A 13601-nucleotide genomic window follows, 5' to 3' on the forward strand; every position below is an offset into this window, starting at 1 on the left:
TTAACATTTTTGAAAGTTTTATTGATGCTTTATCTAGAAACACTGTAATGGAGAGAATAAAGATAGAATTTAGATCAAAAAGCTGCTTCCTGAACTAGCACTAATAAACATTTGTGAATCTCCAAATCATGTTGAATACATTTTTTTATATTCAGTGAGCATTTAGTAGATGTCAGATGTGAAACTACTTTGAAAAAAAATTAAAATAATTATAAAAATTTCAAACATTTCTCAATAAGAGTGCTTGCTTTATTTATAACAATATGAAAAACATAAAGGAGGGTACAGAAAATATAGAACAAAGGGATAGCAATTCTTACAGCAGTACTATCTTTGAATCTACTCTCTTATTTAGAGCTGTGTTCTGGAAAACTGGGGTGCCTTTGCTCAGAAAGTGACAGTTTTCTTTGTTTTTGTTTTAGCTCTGAGAAGTCCAAACATGGACATATCTTCTTCCCCAAACATCAGGCTTCGAAGACATAGTAGTCAAATTGAAGGTGTTAGACAAATGCATAACAATGCTCCTCGGAGCCAGATGGCCACTGAAAGAGATCTCATGGCATGGAGTAGAAGAGTGGTGGTCAATGAACTAAATAATGGAGTTAGTAGGTGAGTCAATAAGGTAACATTTAGAAGAAAATTTAAAGCTTTATTCTTAGGAAGTGAATTGAAATGTACTATGTTAGCCTAGTAAATGAGGTATTTTAAAATACAGTTTAGTCATGCATTAGTTTTTCCATATTATTCCAGTGAGTTCACTCCATAACAAATAATGATTATCTTCAGCTTTGTGCTGAATGCTTTGGGGAATATTGAAAATGCAAAACATTATCTCTGTTCTCAGTTTATAGCCTAGATTTGAAGAAAAGAATACAAGTAGTATTAAGAACTCATGAGGTCTTACGTAATTAAATATGTGAGTGGTATATGGACCCTAACATTTGAGCAGCCTGGGAATACAATTATTTGCTAGATGCTGGTGCTTAGAGTATCTTTAGAAATGTCATTTAGGTAGACTTCATTGGATGAAAGAATTTCATTAGGATTAATTTCAAACTTACAATCCCTATTTGTATTTGTAAACCCTGAAATTTGCTGTAATAACAACTTTCAGATACTCCACAGCAACTGGAAATAGATTTAGAAAAGAGAAAGGACATTTACAGAGAATATGTACAATTCATTTTAATCAAGTATCTTCCTAACCAAGCTTTTACCAGATCAACCAACAAGTAGCAAAATTAATTTGGTTTCTCCTTTTCTTCTACTTTCTGCTATAAGAAGGCAGCAGTAATAAGAAAAAAGAAAGACATAATTAACTTGTGTCTTTGGAGTAAATGATTATTTACTCAAAACATTGAAAGCAGAATTGAAAGCAGGGACTCAAAGACATTTGTATACCAGTGTTAAATGTGACATTATTCACAATAACCAAATGGTGGAAACAACTCAATTGTCCACCAACAGATGAACAGATAAACAAATTGTGGTATATGTACAAAATAGCATATCATTCAGCTACAGAAAAGAATGTTCTGATACCTGCTACAACATGGATAAACATGCTAAGCGAAAGAAGCCAGGGACAAAAGGACAAATATTATATGATTCTACTTATATGAAATATCTGGACTAGGCAAATTCATAGAGACATACAATAGATTAGAGGTTTTCAGGGGCTAGAAAGAAGGAGAAAATGGGGAGCTATTGCTTAATGGTCACAGAGTTTATCTTTGAAGTGATGAAAAGTTTTGGAAATGCTGATAATGGTTGCACAACTTTCTAAATGTAATTAATGCCACTAGATTATACACCTAAAATAGTTCAGGTGGCAAATTATATGTTTAAAAGTATTTTGTTATCTGATTCTTAGATGATTGGTTTTCTTTTGATGATTTTCTGTTACTTTGACCTTTGACTTGTTATTAGGGTACAGGAAGAATGTCGAACTGCAAAAGGTGACATAGAAATCAGTCTTTATACAGTTGAAAAGAAGAAAAAGCCATCTTACACTACTCAAAGGGTAAGTATAGTTTTACAATACTTTGGGATACACTATTTGCAAATATTTGTAGATAATAGGCTTTTGAGAGGCAGCAGTTATGTATTAAGAGACTATTTTAGTAGGTATCTGCATATAAGGCACCTACTTTTTGAGCCACAAATTGAGATATATGATTATTATTAATAAGAATAAAGTTATAAGTCAAGAGTGTCCCCCCAAATCTGGGACATGTGGTCATTGTAGGTATAAGATACTTGTATTAAAATAACCATTTTTATATGGTCAAAGTGGAACCTTAAATATATTATCAGATCACTAATTAGAGTGTAAAACAAATGATCCAGATATCCTAGGCCAGAGACTGACAAACTATAGCCCATGGGCCAAATCAGTTCTGCTACCTATTTCTGTTAATTTTTATGGGAACACAGCCACGTTCACTTATTTATATCTTGTATATGGTTGCTTTCAGGCTGTAAGACAGAATTGAATAGTTGTAACAGAGATTGTATGACTTGCAAAGCCAAAAAATATTTACACTTTGGTCCTTTGCAGAAAAGGTTTGCTGATCCCTACCCTAGACCCATTCCTGGCTTACCAAATCATTTAGGAGCAAAACATGATCTGTATATTGTGATGTACTATAGAAAGAAACTGCTAAGCAGAACACTCTCAGGTACACCAAATGTATAATTTTGTTCCCAAATTTAACCATAATTTCTGTAGAGTGTGGTAATTTGAAGAGTCTAGGATGATTTTGATGTTGTTAAACAAATCTAGGTAATGGACCCTGATTTTGAATTTTTTTTCCATAATTGATAAACAGNGACTCAGAACAGTGATTTTTATTCTTTTTTCCTACTAAGCTGATTTTATCAAACATCAGACTTGACTGAGACTAATGGACAGGGTACTTAGGTCTGCAAATATTTTTGCTTATGTTGAAAATGTGAAACATTTACATACACTTTTAAACTTGTTGGTTCCTAATTACATTCTAGGATTGCAGCTTAGCTAAATGGAATATCAATAGTAATGTTTTGTATTTGTAAAGGTTAGAATAAAATAGTTTTCACTTCAAATTTTAGTTGTTAAAATTAAATCTCTATTTTGACCTGTTTACTAAATGAATATACTGCCAATTCTTGTTATAACTATAAGTAAGTTATCCATAGTAACTCAATTTCTTTTCTTCTATATTGTCCACAAATAGTAGAAATAATCCTCAGTGGGATATAAGGGATTAAGCATGGCATGAATTTGTGTGTGTCTGTGTGCCTTTGATGAAGAGTCAAATTCTAAAATATTTGAAGAGATTTATTCCGAGCCCAAAATGAGTGACCGGTGGTCCGTGGCACAGCCCTTAAGAGATCCTGAGACTCTGTGCCTGAGATGGTTGGGCTGCAACTTGGTTGTATACATTTTAGGGAGACATAAGACATCAATAGATGTAAAATATACATTGGTTTGGTGCAGAAAAGCAGGACAACTGGAAGGTGGGTAGTGGGCTTCCAGGTCAATTTCCAATCCAAGATTTTCTTACTGGAAATTGGTTGAAAGAATTTTTGTCTAAAGACCTGGAATGAATAGAAGGGAATGTCTGGATTAAGATAAGGGTTTGGATAGCTGGGCGTGGTGGTGCATGCCTGTAATCCCAGCTACTCGCAGGCTGAGGCCCGAGGCCGAGGCAGGAGAATTGCTTAAACCTGGGAGGCGGAGGTTGCGGTGAGCCGAGATCGCGCCATTGCACTCTAGCCTGGGCAAGTAGAGTGAAACGCTGTCTCAAAAAAAAAGGACGGTTTGTGAAGACCAAGATTCTTTATTATGCATATGAAGCCTCCAGGTAGCAAACTTCAGAGAAAATAGTTGTAAATGTTTATTATCAGACTTAAGAGGATGCCAGACTCTTACTTGATTCTCTCTTAAAGGGGGTCCTCTGCACAATGTAGGTTTTCCCCCACAAGAGACAGCTTTGCAGGGCTATTTCAAGATATGGCGAAGAAACATTTGGGGTTAAAATACTCTGATTCCCCTCCTTATCTGTCATGTGATGTTATGCCAAAGTGAGGTTGGAAAAGTAAAGCCATGTTATATAGAGTTAAATAAAACCGCTCTGATGGGACTCTATGGTTTGTAAGGTATGACTCCCCAGAAGCTTGAGATAGGAATTTGAGCAAGAGAAGAAAAAAAGAACAGAGTTTATATTTCAGTTCCAAAATTAAATTGTTACTTTTGTATGTAGATTATTTTGAGTCTTTTCCCTTCTGTTGTTAGAAGTAATCTAAGATTTATTATTTCATTTTATTTTAAACAACTCTCTCCTGGACCTAGTTTTGTATTTCAGAGGTGGGGGGTTGGAGATTGGAATAAATTTATTCTAAAGATACTTTTTAACTCTTAAGAATCTTAAGAATGCTGTTGATGAAAGAATCAAACTCTGTAAAATATTTGAAGAGATTTACTCTGAGCCATATATAAGTGACCAGTGACTAGATGCACAGTCTCAAGAAGTAGTCCTGAGAACACATGCCTAAGATGGTCAGGCTACTGGTTGAATTTGTACAATTTAGGGAGACAAGACATCTATCAGTACATGTAAGACAGTACATTGGTTTGGTGCAGAAAGGCAGGACAACTCAGGGGTTGTGGCGGAGGAGGTTCCAGGTCATAGGTAGATTCTAAAATTTTCTAATTAGCAATTAGTTGAAAGAGTTAAGTTATTGTCTAAAGACCTAGAATCAATGGAAGGAAATGTCTGGGTTAAGATAAGGAGTTTTAGAGACCAAGATTCTCATTATGCAGAAGAAGCTTCTAGGTAGTTTTTTCACAGAGAGTAGATAGCAAATGTTTCTTTTCAGACTTAAATAAAAGTGCCAGACTCTTGGTTGATTCTCTCCTGGATCAGGAAAAGGCCTGGAAAGAGAAAGGGATTCTCTACAGAATGTTGATTTTAAGACAGCTTTACCAGGCTATTTCAAGAAATGACAAAGAAACATATTTGCGGTTAAAATATTTTGATTTCTTTCTTTCTCTGTTGTATGATGTTATACCAGAGTCAGACTGGAAAGTTAAAACATGTTATATAGGGTTAAGTAAAACCCCTCTGATGCGACTTTGTGGTTTGTAAAGCGTGGAACCTCCCCTCCCATGTCCACCCCCGCAGAAGGCCTCTTAGATATTCTAGATCTTTAGAATATCTAGAATAAAAAGTATCTAAGAGGCCACCCCTGCAGAAGGCCTCTTAGATAGAAATTTGGGCAAGAGAAATAAAAGATCAGAGTTTAGTCCTCAGTGTTAATCTAGAATGAACAAAAGAGTAGATTATTAAATCCGCTTATATATCTTAGCACTTTAAAAAAGTTTTCTAGATTTTTGAATAACTAAATAAATACACATTATATATACACAAATGTGACTGTAATGTCTTGCTTCATCCTATAATAATTCTGAATAATGTGGCATATGTAAATTATGAATGGGCAAATTCTTGCAACCCAGACATTTTTTTTTTTTTCAGTAAGTGAAACAATTTTATTTTACAGTTGGCTTTAAAATCACAAACACACTTTTTTCATATAAAAATATTAGTACAGATACCTGTACTTTCTAGAAAATGATTATATAGACATCTCAAAGAAAAATGTACACCATTATATGGTTTTAGTGAGGTTGCTTAGAAAAAGCTCAAATCTGGACTGATTCCTAAAACATACCATTCCACTACCATTCTACTGATGATTAGTAATCAGTATGTCTTCCAGCATTATTACATATTTGATAATACATACATAGGCTGGCTTATCACTTAATGTTCCGTTGGTTCATCAGCCTTTTCTGCTGGTTCATCAGCAGGTTGAGCAGGCTGTGCCAGCTGGCTTGTCACTCAATGTTTCATTGGTTCTTCAGCCTTTTCTGCTGGTTCATCAGCAGGCTGAGCAGGCTGTGCCCTTCTCTGTGGCCTTTCTTCAAGACCTTCCAGGAATGGAGACACAGCATCATCATCATCATCATTATACATTATAAACTCCAAATTTTTACCAGCATTTCCAATGGGAACATTTTTGTAGTTATGTCCTGTTCTGCAGGAATTGTCTCTCTTAAGGCATGCAGACTGTGTTTAACCAGTTCATTTGAATTGTATTCCATAAATTTGCACATATGTCTCTCCACGTAAGTACAAGCTGACTGAGAACGGGTCCCAATGGACATAGCTCTGTAGTCAAAATAGTCAGCAGATGGCCAAGTTTGGAAATGCGAGGCCCATATCAACATAACCAGCAATAAGTAGCCCAACACCATATGGTCTTCAGCCATATTGTTATGTTGATATTTGGGTCTTGCTTCCAATTAGAGATACAAGAGAAGACACAGGAAGTGGTCTGTCGGATACAAATCTGGAATCGAAACACTCCTGGCACATAAAATTACATAACAGTCTACCATCATCAGTAAGCCCTGCAGTTGAGATACTAATATGGTTGTCAACATGGAGAATATTTTCTGAGGAGCTACAAGCTCCGATGGTGCCCTTTTCAATGCAACCAATACTGCATGGGTTTTTGATTTCAGACCAACTGTGGCTGAACCTTTTTTAACAGCTTCCATTGCATAGTCAGTTTGATGAATCCTGCTCCAGACAATGATATCATTGTCATACTGGTTTCCAAACGTGGTTCCGGCACAGGTCTGATTGCAGCCTCTGGCAAAACTGAGGATCAAGGAGTTGCTGCCTAAACTGTCACTCTGCATTTTACAGAGAAGTCTGTGGGACTTTGCAACCCAGACTTTTCAGCACTGTCTTTAATTTTTATCACAAGGTTTACAAAATAGGAGAGTGATCAATATTAGTGGAAAGTGGGTTAAATATGTATAAATATAGTTATATGTTGGCTTTCTTTGGGGGAACTTATTCTCATCTCCTACTCACCCCTACCCCCCACCTAATTTCCTTTATATATGTTCCTTGTATGTTTACTGAGCTTTTCCTTTTTTAAAATTTGTTACTATTCTCTTTTACAGAATGACTACGAGCCTAGCTGTGGACGTTCTTTACGAAGGACACAGCGCAAACGTCAGCATACTTACCAAACACGGTCCAACATAGAGCATAATTCACAACCTTCATGTCAAAATTCAGGTGTACAGGAAGACTCAGACAGCTCCTCAGAGGTTAGATATATACTAGTATTTATTTGATGTAGTTTTTTGTTTCCCAGTTCGTATCATCCATTTGGGTTTAAGGGTCACTTCTTTAATAGAAAATTATTTTAATTATATTCTTGTAAGAGATTTGTTCATTAATAATACATTTAGTAGGTATATTTTGGCATATTTAATTCCTTTAGGTGTCTTCTTGGATTTGTACCTCAGATGCTGTCTTCGTGAGGGTATCAAATATGCAAGCAAGAGTTTGCCTTTGACACAGAGAAAAAAAGAGTTTAAGAGAAAATCAGCCTAGAAATGGAAAGGAGCGAAATATAAAGAGCTTTAATAAGTTCCACAGTTTCAGAACTGGTTGGCTATCTAATCAACATAATATACACATTTTTTGTTATTATTGACTTCACCCCTCATGGAGATCATTGAGTGTTGGTTTTCTCAGATCTACCTTTTCATGGTAATGAATAAAGAGTGTAGCTTCTTTTCATCTTGTTCTTCTGTTCTCCAGTCTTTTTGTTCTCTTAACAGCTTTCATTGTTAAATGCATAATGAAGGTTTAATCATGCATTGACAATATATGGTACTCTCATTCTCGTGCCATTCCCAATTTTTTTTTTTTTTTTTTTTTTTTTTTGAGATGGAGTCTTGCTCTGTCCCCAGACTGGAGTGCAGTGACACGTACTTGGCTCACTGCAACCTCTGTCTCCCAAGTTCAAGAGATTCTTCTGCCTTGGCCTCCCCAGTAGCTGAGATTACAGGCATGTGCCACCATGCATGGCTAATTTTTGTATTTTTAGTAGAGCCAGGGTTTCATCCTGTTGGCCAGGCTGATCTTGAACTCCTGACTTCAGGTAATCTGCCCGCCTCAGCCTCCCAAAGTGCTAGGATTACAGGCGTGAGCCACTGCACCTGGCCCCATTCACAGTTCTTAAACTGTTATCAAAGATGTCCTCCATTCATGCCCCACCCCCACCCATATGAAATCTTGATCTTAAAAGAATAATCACTGTTCAGGAACTGATGCTCCCCCCACCTTTTAAAAAAAGACAAAACAAACAAACAGAAGACAGAGTCTTGTTCTGTTGCCCAGGCTGGAGGGCAGTGGCTCAATCTCAGCTGACTACAGCCTCCACCTCCCAGGTTCAAGCAATCCTCCTGTCTCGTCCTCCGAAGTATCTAGGACTACAGGTGCATGCCACCATGCCCTGCTAATTTTTGTATTTTTAGTAGAGACAGGGTTTCACCATGTTGGTCAGACTGGTCTCGAACTCCTGACCTCAGGTGATCTGCCTGCCTTGGCCTTCCAAAGTGCTGGGACTACAGGGATGAGCCACTGTGCCTGGCCTGATGCTCCCTTTTAAATGTAATAGGATAACAACATTATGGTTGTACGTCTAAAACAAATCCTAATCTTAATACATATTTATGGTTAAAATGGTTTTTTTGGTCATGATGTGCATCAAACTGATGCTAAGAGTATAAGGCAGTGGGTGAGGGTATAGATAAAATAAGAAGTGAATTATTGTCTAAACTGGAGATTGTGTACACGGGTTATCTGTTCTCTCTACTGTATTTAAAATTTTACATAAAAAAGATAATTAAAATTTTTAGTGGAGCGTAATTATATTAACTTGATAGACACATATAGGCATTTTTAAAACAATGTTTCTAATGTATTTCAGAGGGTTATATTTGGACTTAAGAATTGAGTCTTTGAAATCATAAAAAGATATTTTATATCAATAAGATAATGATGCCAGAAATTTAGAAATACCTAGTAGACTTAGTTGTGAGTTACAGATATACGTAGAACAATAATTATGTGCATTTTAAGGAGAGCATTTTTTGAGGGCAGAATTCAAAAAATGCTGTGAAATAGGTAGTGGTTTTTTAACTAGAAATACATTAGGTGGTAATATCCATATATCTTAATTGCTGGCTCTTTGTTGTAGGAAGACGAAACTGTTGGCACAAGTGATGCTTCAGTAGAGGATCCTGTTGTTGAATGGCAAAGCGAAAGTTCTTCCAGGTAGTTTTAATGATTTCAATTTGGTCGAATTTATTGAACAGTTTTAATATGAAATTATGTTCTTGTAGGAAATTGGTAAAATCAGAATTAAAATAGTATTTTATAGTAGAAAAGGTACTGGCTGGAAGCCGAGAGACCTGATGTGATCCTGGCTCTCCCAATATATTTCTAACGTCACTGTGGGCCTTTTAGTTTCTTCATCTACAAAATAAGATTCTTTTTAAATTCAAGATTCTACATCTTGGCAATTATATTCACCCTCTGCATAATGATCTTTCGGCCAGTGACGGACGGAGTGCATATGACAATGGTCCCATAATGAAGCTGAAAAATTCCTGTCACCTAGTGACATCATACCCATTGTAACACTATAGCACAAAGCATTATTCACGTGTTTGTCGGGATGCTGGTGTAAATTAACTTGCTGAACTGTCAGTCATACAAAAGTTTAGCATATACAGTTATGTACAGTATATAGTACTTAATAAACAACTATGTTACTGGTTTATTTACTATACTATACTTATATATTATTATGTTTTCTTCATTTCATTTTCGATTCTTTTAGAGATGGTGTCTTGCTATGTTGCCTAGGCACGCCTTAAACTCCTGGGCTCAAGCAGTCCTCCCACCTCGGCCTCCTGAGTAGCAGGGTGTACAGGTGCTACAGGTGCTATGTACAGCATACACCAGTAGCAGGGTGTACAGGTGCTATGTACGGCATACACCAGTATGCTCAGTTTATGCTATAATTTTTGTTGTTATTTTAGAGTGTACTTGTCGTACTTGTAATAAATTATTAACTGTAAAATATCCTCAGTCAGGTCCTCCAAGAGATATTCCAGAAGAAGGCATTATTATCATTGGAGATAAAAGCTCCATGTGTTTTTGTCCCTGAATACCTTCCAGTGGAACAGGAAAAGATGTGGAGGTGGAAGACAGTGATATTGATGATCCTGACCCTCTGTAGGCTTAGGCTAATGTTTGTGTCTTAGTTTTTAAATAAAGTTTTAAAATAAAATTGAAAAAAATTAAACCTTAAAAATAGAAAAAAACCTTATAGAGTAAGGATATAAAGAAAAAATTTGCCGAGCGTGGTGGCTCACTTCTGTAATCCCAGCACTTTTGGAGGCCTAGGCGGGAGAATCACCTGAGGTCAGGTGTTCGAGACCAGCCTGGCCAACATGGTAAAACCCCGTCTCTACTAAAAATACAAAAATTATCCAGACGAGGTGGCAGAGGCCTGTAATCCCAGCTACTCAGGAGGCTGAGGCAGGATAATTGCTTGAACTCGCAAGGCGGAGATTGCAGTGAGCCGAGATTGCACAATTGCACTCCAGCCTGTGCGACAAGAGCGAAACGCTGTCTCAAGAAAAAAAAAAAAATACGGCTGTACAATGTGTTTTAAGCTGTTGTTACAGAACAGTCAAAAGTTTAAAAAAGCTAAAAGTATAAAGTAAAATGTTACAGTAAGCTAAGATTAATTTCTTATTGAAGAAATATTTTTTTTTTATAAATTTAGTGTAACCTAAGTGTAGTGTTTGTAAAGTCTTCAGTAGTGTACAGTCATGTTCTAGGTCTTCACATTCACTCACCATCACTCACTGACTCACCCCCAGCAACTTTCAGTTTTATAAACTCCATTCATGTTAAGTGTCCTATGTAGGTATACATTTTAAAAATCTTTTATGCCATATTTTTACTGTACCTTTTCTATGTGTAGATATACACTTAGTATTGTGTAGATATATACTTAGCATTGTGTTAAAATTGCCAACTGTATTCAGTACAGTCACATGCTGTACAAATTTGTAGCCTTGGAGCGATAGGCTCTACTATATAGCATAGCTGTGTAGTAGGCTATACTGTCTAGGTTTGTGTAAGTATACTCTGTATGATGTTCACACAATGACAAAATCACCTAATGATGCATTTCTCTGAAAGTATCCCCTTTGTTAAGTGACACATGACTGTATATGACTGTATATGTATTTATTTCCGTTTTAAAATAATCCCATTTCAGCATTTCCAAGAATAAGATGCTTTTTTATTTTGAAGAAGCTTTTGTGATTTTGGGCAGGATTTTAATTCCTTCTTGGATTTAATGAAATCCAAGGAGGATTTCATTAAAATTACTAAGATAATGATTGAAATTCTATTCATATTGATTTTCTTTTTTTTTTTTTTTTTTTTTTTTTTTTTTTTTTTTTTGAGATGGAGTCTTACTGTCACCCAGGCTGGAGTACAATGGTATGGTCTTGGCTCACTGCAGTCTCCGCCTCTTGGATTCCAGTGATTCTCCCCTCTCAGCCTCCCAAGTAGCTGGGACTACAGGCGCATGCCACCACACCCGACTAATTTTTGTATTTTTAGTAGAGACAGGGTTTTGCCATGTTGGCCAGGCTGGTCTCGAACTCCTGATCTCTTGTGATCCACCCACCTCGGCCTCCCAAAGTGCTGGAATTACAGGTGTGAGACACCGCGCCTGGCTGATATTTTTTCTCTTAAGTTAGAACAAAATCCAGCCATGTCATTTATAATGCTGTTTGATTACAGAATGATCTTTCAATTATTAAGTAAAACTACTCCTTTTCTGTACTTAGGTATCCATAATTTTGATTTATTTACAGTGATTCATCAAGTGAATATTCTGATTGGACAGCAGATGCTGGAATAAATTTACAACCCCCAAAAAGACAAACCAGACAGACAACACGGAAAATATGCAGCAGCTCTGATGAGGAAAATTTGAAGTCCCTAGAAGAAAGGCAAAAGAAACCTAAGCAGACTAGAAAGAAGGTTTGTAACTTTATAAGTTATTTTGTTTTGTTATTTTTTGGTTTTGCCTTTGATGCTTAAATATTTAATAGTAACATTAACTTTTCTCTAAAATAACATTTCATCTGAGAAAGTAAGTAAAAGTAGTTTGACTTCAAAATGTAAAGAATTTTGAAATTTTCTGTTACCAAAGGTAGAGGCTAGAATGTTTCATTATAATTTGTTATTCAAACATATTCACAATCATTTGTTAAAATGTAGCAATGTCCTAAAATAAACTACTGTCTTACAAAATTATTATTCTTGTCACCTTTATCTGACAACATTTCTTATCTGACAACATTATTATTCTTGTCATGTGGTATTTTGAGTCCTAATTTTTAACATTTTTAACTTGTAACATGGAAGAGTATGATAAATTGTATAGGACTCTCCCTCCATTCCACTGTTTTTTGGTGTTTTTATTAGAGAGATGGGGTCTCGTTATGTTGCCCAGAGTGGAGTGCAGTGGCTATTCACAGGCATGATCATAACACACTGCAGACTCGAACTGCTAGGCTCAAGCAATACTCCCACCTTAACCTCCTGGTTAGTTGGGACTACTGTTGTGTACCACTGTGCCTGGCTTACCTTTATGTTTTTATTTCATCCCAATGACAGTTTCTTTTCCCCACTATAAATTCATTTAAATGATTTAAAGACTTGGTTTATGTAGTTATTTTAATTTTAACTTCAAAATTGATTATGGACACATTCTGTAGTCTTTTGCTTTAGTAGACATAATTATTTTCTAGATTATCACTATTTTATTGGCAAAAACTTATTCTTACATTTGAATTCATGTGGTAGTCAAGAGACATATGTAAAAGTTATGGTTTTCAGGTAGTATATAGTGTCAAGTTATTACCTGTCAGTTAAAATTTAGTAACGGGATTTTTTTATTGGCAGAAAAGTTGTATGTAATAAAGCAAAATCATTCAAATTTATATACGTTAGGTTTCATTGTAACCTGAAATTTTAATCTTCTCTACCTACTATTTTCATGCTATTGTCTATGTGTTTTATGTATTGGAGAACTGTGTTTTATACATATACTGTTCATGTTTTATGTTTTAGAAAGGAGGACTGGTTTCTATGGCAGGTGAGCCTAATGAAGAATGGTTTGCCCCTCAGTGGATCTTGGATACTATACCCCGACGTTCCCCATTTGTTCCACAAATGGGAGATGAGGTAATTGTTAACCTGTTATAACCTTTTTCTGTGTAGCCTCAAGAGCACTAACTTTAATCAGTCTGAATATATTTATATTCCTAATTCCATTATAATAATATATACAGTGTCTTATCTGCTCTGCTTAATTATATATTTCTTGTGGAAGCTGACTGAACAGTATTAATCTTTGTATCCTTCGTAGGGCCTGGCACAGTAGCTTCAGTCTATTAGATGCTCATTGAATATGGAGATAAATTAATCAGCTTGTGAAGTCATGAAAATAATTGGCTTTATTTTAATCTGAATTGCCACTTAGTAGAATTGAGTGGTATTTTGAGTCCTCATTCATGTTCCAATATTCTTTTTTAAAAGAAAAGTTCAATCTGAAAGTATACAAGAAGGTATTTACTCCTTTAA

General features: G+C 35.8%; 1 protein-coding gene and 1 pseudogene across 1 annotated transcript in view; one reads left to right on the forward strand and one right to left on the reverse strand.

Annotated features, from left to right (window-relative positions):
- Positions 1–409: 409 nt before the first annotated feature.
- Positions 410–13601, forward strand: part of BRWD3 (bromodomain and WD repeat domain containing 3) — a 54740-nt gene continuing 41548 nt past the window's right edge. Inside the window, exons 1-6 of the mRNA XM_017855298.1 lie at positions 410–609; positions 1930–2023; positions 7025–7174; positions 9118–9194; positions 11825–11993; positions 13089–13202. Coding sequence (XP_017710787.1) covers positions 440–609; positions 1930–2023; positions 7025–7174; positions 9118–9194; positions 11825–11993; positions 13089–13202 — 774 coding nt within the window. The 5' untranslated portion in view covers positions 410–439. The remainder of the gene's footprint in view (positions 610–1929; positions 2024–7024; positions 7175–9117; positions 9195–11824; positions 11994–13088; positions 13203–13601) is intronic.
- Positions 5889–6754, reverse strand: LOC108517404 (proteasome subunit alpha type-1 pseudogene; annotated as a pseudogene).

Source organism: Rhinopithecus bieti, unplaced genomic scaffold, assembly GCF_001698545.2.
Source record: "Rhinopithecus bieti isolate Rb0 unplaced genomic scaffold, ASM169854v2 scaffold_41692, whole genome shotgun sequence".
NCBI classification, from domain to species: Eukaryota; Metazoa; Chordata; class Mammalia; order Primates; family Cercopithecidae; genus Rhinopithecus; species Rhinopithecus bieti.